This window comes from Channa argus, chromosome 21 (assembly GCF_033026475.1).
Source record: "Channa argus isolate prfri chromosome 21, Channa argus male v1.0, whole genome shotgun sequence".
Taxonomy (NCBI): domain Eukaryota; kingdom Metazoa; phylum Chordata; class Actinopteri; order Anabantiformes; family Channidae; genus Channa; species Channa argus.
The window spans coordinates 16479878-16489479 of record NC_090217.1 but is presented as its reverse complement, the minus strand read 5'-3'; the positions used below and the strand labels follow the sequence as shown (position 1 = coordinate 16489479).

General features: G+C 43.6%; 1 protein-coding gene across 3 annotated transcripts; it reads left to right on the top strand.

The window, feature by feature from the left end:
- The first annotated feature begins 117 nt into the window (after window positions 1–117).
- phlda1 (pleckstrin homology-like domain, family A, member 1) lies at window positions 118–6456 on the top strand. 3 transcript variants are annotated; one of them, XM_067490008.1, is made up of 3 exons: window positions 118–772; window positions 2192–2455; window positions 3390–6456. In XM_067490008.1, exon 1 carries the CDS (start codon window positions 272–274, stop codon window positions 731–733), a length of 462 nt encoding a protein of 153 aa, XP_067346109.1. In that variant the 5' UTR covers window positions 118–271; the 3' UTR covers window positions 734–772; window positions 2192–2455; window positions 3390–6456. The 3 variants fall into 3 exon arrangements, with proteins under 3 accessions (XP_067346109.1, XP_067346110.1, XP_067346108.1); XM_067490009.1 differs by having other exon boundaries at window positions 2192–2400; window positions 3390–6455; XM_067490007.1 differs by having other exon boundaries at window positions 2192–2433; window positions 3390–6455.
- Window positions 6457–9602: the final 3146 nt, after the last annotated feature.

Sequence of the window (9602 nt, the reverse complement as noted above, 5' to 3'; positions counted from 1 at the left end):
GGGAAAACTCATTAGTTTTCATTGTCTGGAGAAACTAGTGCCACTCAAGGGGGCGGTGCACCTCCCCAAACCCCCCCCCCCCCCCCCCCCCCCCCCAACACACACACACTGTGACCAGCCAGGCAGCCTCCTCACTATATCGCGCACTACTCGCCGCCGCGGTCACAGCCGCGTCTCATGCCTTCACCTGCACACAGATAAAACAGCCGCCCATCCGTCAGTGGAATCGAGCAGCGCAGGGAGGTGGAAGCGTGACGCGTCCAGGTGAAAGATGCTGGAAAACGGGAGAAGGGTGTTCAAGGAAGGTCTGCTGGAGAAGCGGAGCGACGGGCTGCTGCAGCTCTGGAAGAAGAAGCACTGCGTCCTGACCGAGGACGGCGTGCTGCTGCTGCCGCCCAAGCAGCACGACCACCCGCAGCACCATCAGCCGCACCACGGCGGCGGGGACACGGGCAAAGTCAAGGAGCTGCACTTCGCTAACATGAAGACGGTAGACTGCGTGGAGAGGAAGGGCAAATACATCTACTTCACGGTGGTCATGACTGAGGGGAAGGAGATCGACTTCAGGTGCCCGCAGGACGAGGGCTGGAACGCGGAGATCACCTTGCAGATGGTCCAGTACAAGAACCGGCAGGCGATCCTCGCCGTTAAGTCCACCCGGCAGAAGCAGCAGCTGCTTGTGGTGCAGATGCCCGGTCAGAAGACGGTCCGCAGCTCGCCAAACGTTGCGTGACCTGCGGCGAGTCCCGTGGACATTGGTGCGCCATTAGCGGTAAGACTGCTACAGAAAAAGCCAGACAGAGGGAGGGATCCCCAGGGTCATGGACCACCTGGGGATCCCCTCGCAAATTAAGGACCTATTTTTATTTTTGTTGTATTCCCTGGATATTTATACCATGAGCGAGGACCTCTGTTCCCTTTATAGGCAACCGTCCTCCCCCACAGGTTTGACCCTGAGCGAATATTCTTCCAAAAGGGGACATAAACGTACAAAACGTGGATTTATTTGGCGTAAAGAAAAGTTTGGGAGCCCCTGGTGTAGGCCTCTGCTTATTGCCCCCACCCCCCTACGTCTCTCTGGTGGTGAAAATGTACTGAAAGTCCATCCAGGACATTTTCTCGGTCCAAACCGATAAAAATAATTACGCACGTCACCTCATTACCACGAAACGCGTGTTGAGTTATATAACAATAGGTGAATATGAGACTATCGATTTTAGATATTTGTAAACTTCAGGATTCGAACACTTGCAAAACACGCGCCCTTAAAACCAAGCGTAAAGATGCGATTGCGCGTAAGTGTGAATCTCCGACGTTGCGCAGAGGAAATCTAGCGTGATTACTCTCCTCTGTACTGTCGCGCAGTCTCAGCTATAAACGTGTCACATCAGAGCCACGTGTTTGCTGCTTTACAGTCCAACTTAACGCTCCAGCGGCTCTTGTGCTGCTGCTGCTGCTGCTGTTTGGTTTGACAACACATTTCCATACACGTGGGCCTCTTCTTGGGCACATGGCCATTGTTGTCACATAGCGATCTCAAGCCAGCAAAACATGAACGGACCGAGCGTCCCAAAAGGTCTTGACCACCTATTTACTACACACCTTGCTGATTCTCCCCGGTATGAAGTAAAATAAAAAGCCACTTGTTATATCCGGTGCAAGCGAAGGCTGATGGTTGATTATTACGCCCCTTTCCCACCATCATATTTAAGAAGCTAAAGCTGCGTTTTAAGTTAAAAAACATTAACAAATAATTACATTATCATGAGGTATTAATGCATAAAATTGGGTATATATGAGTAATATTTGCCCCTTGGGCTGAGCAGGGCTGTAGCTATCACTGAGGGTCTGAGGTCCAGGAGTTTGGCAACAAAATGCAGTTTAGTGTTCAGTGAAAAGAACAGAGTAATAATAATAAAACCAATTTGAAGGGTCTTTGGAGACCAATACCAGCTAGTGTGCTTTTTAAATGGGATTGTTTTCAGGCACAAAAACTGACTCCGTGAACACAAAGGGGATTGAGTTTCCCACCACAATGTAATTCCTCTTTACTTAGTAACAGACTTGTAAAGACAATCTCGCAGAATAAAGTGTCAGCATGAGCTGTGGTCACATCCTGACCTGTGCTGTTGTGTTGAGCTGTGTTAGGAACCATCCGTCTGCAGTCTTGTCTAATTGATTGCATCCGCAGGTTAATTGGACGCTCAGCTAAAGGATGAATCTCGATCCCCTCCCCCGCCCCTGGGCTGCATCTCCCCCCCTGCCGCTTCACCGCCGAGCTCCATTCTCCAGGAGGACCCCCCCCCTCTCTTCCATGTAGTGGTCTCTGCAGACCAGCGCCCTGGTCACCTTTTTCAATACAGAGACTTGATTCACAAAAGACTGATGGACAAAAAGCATGTGAGAAAACACCTGTATTCTACCAGGCTATGGGTTCGTCCTTTATTTATTACATGTGTGTATATATATATATATTTTCTATAAAAAATGTTATGTTGTTGATGAATGTTCTGTGTGGTTGTTGCTAGAGAGGAACAGGAAATCGGATCTCCGTTGCCTACAAGTTACTCATAAATAAGCATTATTCATGTGTCGTTATCAGATTCAGATGGTTGCTGTAGGTTAGTGAGGTCAGTTTAAATGTCCTCGTCCATGCTCTCATTTTCAACTGAACCAAAGAATCATTTCTCTCTCATGCAGTGTTACACCTCAGAATATATTGTGTGTGTGTGTGTGTGATAGATGGTGTTATGATGAGATACCTGCTGTACCTATTACATAATACGTTGTAAGTGCTTGATGTGTTTTTCTTGTGAGTCTTAAATCTGAGTAAGATTCTCGCTTATTGGCCTCAGCGAAATGCACAGCGGACTTTTTGTTAAGGTGGTGACTTTTTCAGAAGCTGAGCTGCTTTAAAGACATTTAAAAAAAAAACAATACTTCTGACTTTTTTTTTTTTAATTTTCCTGCAGTTTCCACAATGGCCGCTGGACAGTTTTGTGCGTGCAACATGAACACGTTTTAGCCTGTCAGTATCTCAAATGCTGGAGACTTTTTATTCTGACTTCATTTGTTCCAAATCAAGCCTGGCACCTAGTTAAACTATGCTAAAAGAGACACACAAACCCATTGAGCTTTACTGTTACTGCAACCAGTCGCATTCAATCTGTCTCCGCTGCTGCAGCTCTGCCTCTGAGAAATGTTCAAAAAGAAAATAGAAATTGCAAGGCATGAAAAAAATTTTACGAATGGATTAAATAACATAGTGATAGTAAATTAAAGGGGCGGCATTTAGTGGAAAAATGACGGGCAAAGGTCTCAGAAATCACCTCTTGCCGCCATGTACCGGAGTTAAATTTGTGTTTTTATTTTTACAATTCATTTCACAGAGGCTCCTGATATTTCCTGTCTGCCCGGACTCTTTCCCCTTCACGGTCCCCTCTCTCCCCGCCGCCAAACCAACACATGCCTCTGTGTTGCAGTCATCTCCCACACAGGGCGATATCTGTGCCCTCTATCTAATGTGACTGGTGTGATGCTTCTCTGACATGCCTTCCTGTTGCTATCATTACCAACACAGTTATAGCTGCACCCTTTGTAGTCACTGTCCAATTTCTTATTTCAACATGAGATCTATTTTCATACCTCGAAAGGATACATTCCATTAAAAAAAAAAAACATAACCAAAAAACTGCACAGTGTCTCGCGTGGTTTCTCTTTCCTGCTCAGCAGTACATGAATGTCAGTGCCCTGCGCTTCACTCGGGTCATGTCAGTAACCTGTTTAAGTCGCGGTTGCCTTTCAGGCTCTACGACCTCTGAACCTTTTACCTCGTTTCCTGGTCTAAAAGTAGAAGCCGTGAACCGAATTGGGTTTCACTGCCAGTTGTTGGTGCTGGGATACACTGCCAGTGCGTAATGTCAAGAGCACACATGGCTCCGGCCACTCCGCTCTCTGAAGCGGAGCTAATTTGAATAACTGACGCGCACACGATGGCATCCTGGCTGACCCACGAAGGGTTTGCTGCAACCCAGAAATGCTGTGTAAGGAGACATCTACGGAGCCTGGATGTCTCCCATGTTCTTGAATGCAGCTTTTGCATCCGATCTTTTAATCTGTTTACCGGAGCCTGTTACAGGAACATGCTCACATTTGATGAAGATTGGACAAAGGTAGGCAGCACACCTCATAACTGAGGGGCCTCGCAGTTAATTCCAATAAACTGCTAAACTAATGTAGCCCCCCCCCCCCAAAGATAATTGATAAACACATTTTTAACATGGAGCTGCTCTTTCAAGGAGAAACTAGTTCAGCAAACTGTTTCTATTTGCGTAAAATACGATCGCACATTTCATATTACGGAACAACGGTGGGAATATGTAATTTTAAAGTAAATGAAATGTAATATTTAGCTAGATATTTCCCATTTCCCATGTTTCTTCTTTTGATATGATGATAGCACATTTCGTGTGCAACCTTTGCGGCTCTGTATTTCTTCACTGTCTTTAGTGACTCTAAATTGGTGTGAGTGTGGATGGTTGTCTGTCTGTGTTGGCCTTGAGATAGACTGGAGACCTGTCCATGGTGGACCTTACCTCTAGCCCAATGACAGATTTGGTAGCCTCCAGGCCCCTGTGACCCTGAACAGGACAAGCGGTTACAGGATGGATGGATGCAGGAGTCGCATTAAAAAGTAAATGCACTGTTTGCAATTTCCTGGTTTTCTGCATAAATTTAAATGTGATCTGATTTTCACCAAAGTCACAACTATATCAACAAACACAATATTTCTAAGATGAAAGAAGTGATGGCAACACTTTTTTAACACGGATTCTTGTAGCTGCACAATGTTCAGCAGGACTTTTTGGACCATTCTTTCAGAACTTGCTGATGTGAATTGCTCTTCATGGGGTTGAGGTCTGGGTTCAGACTGGGCCGCTGTAAAAGGTGGATTTTGTGTCACTGAAGCCATTTTGTAGCAGATTTACTTCAGTGTTTAGGGTCATTGTCCTGCTGCAACCGAGGTTCTTCTGAATTTGTGGAGCATCGAGTTGGTCCTTGGCAAACTGGAGGAGTGCTGCAATGTTGGCTTTGGGGACCATTGGCAGAGATGTTAGCCAACCCAGGGAATCCGTCTAATCTTTTTTATTTTACTGAGCTTTTTGCATTGTGCCGTTGGAGTGATGTTGGCTTGGAGCCCACTTCTATGGTGAGTAGTCAGAGTAAAAACGGATTTTCATAAACAGACAATATGTCAAACTGTGAAGCCTTAGCGATTACTATGTAGCCCTTTCCAACTACATGCACATCAACACCTCTTCTCCTAAGATCCTTTTTGGAAGGCAGCCGATGCTTCCTCAAAATTCTACAAACTATAACCAATAATGACCCCAACATGAAAAAAGTTTATTTGAAATCTTTGCAAATGTATTAAAAATAAAAAATGAAAAGCCACATGTACAAGTATTCATGGCCTTTGCCGTAACAATCAGATTTGAGCTCTCGTGCATCCTGTTTCCACTGATCATCCTTGAGATGTTTCTTCAACTTGATTGGAGTCGACCTGTGTGAAATTCAGTTGATTGGACTTGATTTGGAAAAGCACACAGCACAAACCAAGACATGAAGTCCAAAGAAATATCTGTAGACCTCCGAGATCTTTGGAAGGGTACAATGAGCACGGTTGCCTCCATTACCTATAAAAGGAAGACATTTGGAACTCTTACTAGATTGGGCCAGCCAGCCAAACTGAGCAATCGAAAGAGAAGGGCCTTAGCCCTAAAAGGCACATAGCAGACCACCTAAAGGACTCTCAGACCACGAGAAACAAAATTCTCTGTTCCGATTGAACTCTTTGGGGATGTTTTTCAGTGGCAGGAACTGGGAGACTAGTCAGGATCGAGGGAAAAATGAATGCAGCAATGCACAGAGACATCCTTGATGAAAACCTGTTCCAGAGCATTTCTGGACCTCAGACTGGGGGAAGTGTTCATCTTTCAACACGACAACAACTCTGAACACAGCCAGGATAACAAAGGAGTGACAATTCTGTGAATGTCCTTGAGTGGCCCAGCCTTAACCCAGACTTGAACATCTCTGGAGAGATCTGAAAATGGATGTGCACCAATGCTGCCCATCCAATCTGATGGCGCTTGAGATGTACTGCAAAGAAGAATGGGAGAAACTGCCCAAAAACAGGTGAGCCAAGCTTGTAACATCGTACTCAAAAGACTCGAAGCTGTAATTGGTGCTAAAGGTTCTTCACCAAAGTATTAAGCAAAGGCGATGAATACTTATGAACATGTGAAATGAACATAATGAAATGTTGCAAAAATTAAACTCTTTGAATACTTTGTGGATGTACTGTAGGTGACACTTCGTTTCACTGTATGTCCATTGAAATAAACTTTGACCTAAATTCATTTTACCCTTTAACCTGACAAAGAAAACGATTCGTTTGTGGTTCTTCTGTGTTCAGAGCCAAAGAAGAAATTCGTGGAAACGTACAAATGTTGTCTTTCCTGCATGTGACCAACCACCACATCTGCTCTTTTTCTAACGAGACGCCTCTATAGTTCAGTATCAGCAGGTGCGTTGACCACCAGAGGATCTTTCACTATCGACATCCCTCTTTGATGGAACTTGTGGAAGCACGTGCATGTGGCTGCAAGTGCTTTGCAGGAGCCACTGTGCCAGATTTGTTGGGGTCCTTATCATAGAATTTAATCCCAGTTTGACTCATTGACCCCCAGCAAGGAAGAACTAATTACTAAGACTAATCCCCCACACTGCCTTGCTTTGTAGATAACATTTAATATCCACTCCAATATTACTCCATTTAATCTCCATGTTACTTAATAATGAGATGTAAGGAGAAAATGATACAATTAAAGGATCTAGTTCCAAAAAATTTGCAACATGTTACATAGAATTCTTTTCACAACTAATAACTTAACTTTTTCTCTCAACATTTCCTCTTTGGGTTTTCAGTATTGCAAGATATAATTACAGTTTATCGTGTGACCATCACCAGATTCATTTCACTTACCTTTATTCATAACCCCTCAAGTTGCACCTTATGGAAGAACTTTGTTAGTGGTTAGTCTGTTCAGCCTCTTAGGCTTCACAAACTTTTTTTTTTTTTCTTATTGAAAAATGTTTACTTAAAAAAGGAGAATGATGAAGCAACATCAGCCTCAGAGGGCTAGAGGATCAAACAGTGAGAAGGGAGCAATCATTCGTGTTTATCTTCACATGATCATTATACTCCAAGGGGGCTAAACTTACCCAGTGATTCAAGTTTTCATTTTATTTCAACTTCATTAAGTCCATGTTTTCAAGTCTTTTGACCACAGTTCGTATGCAGACTCACACGGTCTTTTAGTCAGAGGGGATGGGGTTGGTGGATGAGATACAAAGTAGAGGAGATTGAAAATTGAGTCCAGTGTGAAACACTTTTAACGTTATTGTTACAACTGGGACGTGACACATGATTTCACACTATTATTTCTCTGCACCATGAAAAAGAGCCATTGCTCATATATGATGTATGCTGCGTTAAAGCCTAGCCAGGACGAGTTTCCTAGACCTAACCATGTAAATTTATGCCTAAACCCAACCAGACAATTGCACTATTGCACAATTGTGATCCAGTTTTTTTTTTGTTTGATGAAAAATAAATATTATGCTCACTGCCTTTTTGGTGCAACGGTAAGAGACGTGCAAAAGGCACCATTCTGCTTTTAAGGTTCCTGTAGCATGGGTGTTTAGGGTGGAGAAGTTATTGCATGTCCGGCAATATAAGGTTTTGTACCTTAGGATCCAGGGATTTCACAACTTTCTGTCTTCTTTAAAGTTGAATCCTGTAAAGATATGAAAACTGATGACCAGTGTCCAACTTGATTAAGCACTTGAAAGCTCTGGCTAATGAGCATTCGACCAAGTGAAAACTGGTTAATGTGCATGTTAGTCAGTAATTCTGCGTCTCTGCAGGTTTGCAGAATTCCACACGGGGAAAGTTGGATGGGCTGGTGCAGCTCAGATGGACTCAGTATTCACCCGCAATGAACACTTCTTAGTTCATGAAACTATATCATTATAAACGAGAAGATGCTCTTGGAATATTCACATTCTGTTGGAGACTTTAGAACCTTGAGACTTGGCCCATAACTGGTTTTTACGAGTAGTGGACATCTCTGTCCAGCAGACACAGAGCATTTGGACTTTTTAGGCATTGACTAAATGTACTCTATTCCCACACACCAGCTACTCACTAACTTGCATATCTGCAGCTTCGTGGGAAATGTACAGTGGGTTTATCAGCACCTTTCGCCCGAAAACAGCTGTCAGCAGCTGCTGGGAATTCTACGAGCCGGGTGACACTGAAAAATTGGCTAAAACACGTTGTAGAGCTCAGGGGGGATTGTAGAGACGCGTGATAAATCTGTAGGTTTGACGCAGTCAGACTCTTTGTTAAAATAAAAATATCAATACAAGCAGCTTTTAAATGAGGAAAAAAAAACCTTTTTGGGGGGATTTATAACTTTCTATTGCTACTTGTTTAGCAGGACTCAGTCGTGCAGTGAGGCCACGTGTGGGATAAGCTAATTAAGATTTACATCAGGTGAATTGGGACAAAGTTTGTTTCAACATGTTGTCTTTGCATTATTTTGATACATTTACTAATCCAAATGTCCCTCAGTTTTTAGTTGCCACTAATGACATGACAGTTTTGTTTTGTGGACATTTAAAAACTCACTTCATTTTTATTTATTGGAGCCACCTGTGGGTACGTAAATGATCTGGGTGACATGTAAGTTTTATGATTTTTTTCTTTTTGCTATATCACTGATGACCTAGTATTAGCACTTTGCTAATTATCATCCTGCTGACAAGATTAATTTGACGAAATGTAAATGCACATAGTTGTGCATAGGGTTGACAGCTGGGTTGTAGCTTTTTCCTAATGCTGCACCTGTGTTGTCAAATTGATGAAGTTGTTTTTTTTTTTTTTTAAATTTGCTTGCGCTTTTCTCGATTTTGTTCGAGTTACGAGCTCTAAGGGTTCACTGTACATTTTTAAATATCCTTTCTGCTCATCCCGTGAGTTCAGTGTCGCCACAGTGGATCATTGTCTGCACGTTGATTTGGCAGTTTTTACGCCGGATGCCCTTCCTGACGCAACCCTCCCCGATATCTACCCGGCTAGGACCGTCACTGGACAGCTGGGGATGGGAATGGGCTGTTGGGGGGTCCAGCATCTCACCCAGAGGCACTTCGACATATAGCTGGAAGCCAGGATTGAACCACCGACCCTGTGGTCCGTGGATGACTGCCTCTACCAACTGTACATATAGTACATATCATTGCATTCTATTTTTATTTACATTTTACACACTATCCCAACTTTTTTGAAGGCGCCGGATACTCAAGCTAAAACAGGTCTACGATCCAGTAAACTTATACAGGACAACTGCTGTAGCGTGTGCTTTAAAACTTATAGCTCATTAACTTCTCTATGTTCTCTGGCACATCATCTCCATCACTGCTGATGACCCGCTTTGTATGCGTTTGACTGGTTGTCATGCCAACCTTTAGGAAGC

Coding starts and splice junctions, on each gene's coding strand:
- phlda1 (XM_067490008.1), top strand. CDS start 272: ATGCTGGAAAACGGGAGAAGGGTGTTCAAGGAAGGTCTGCTGGAGAAG.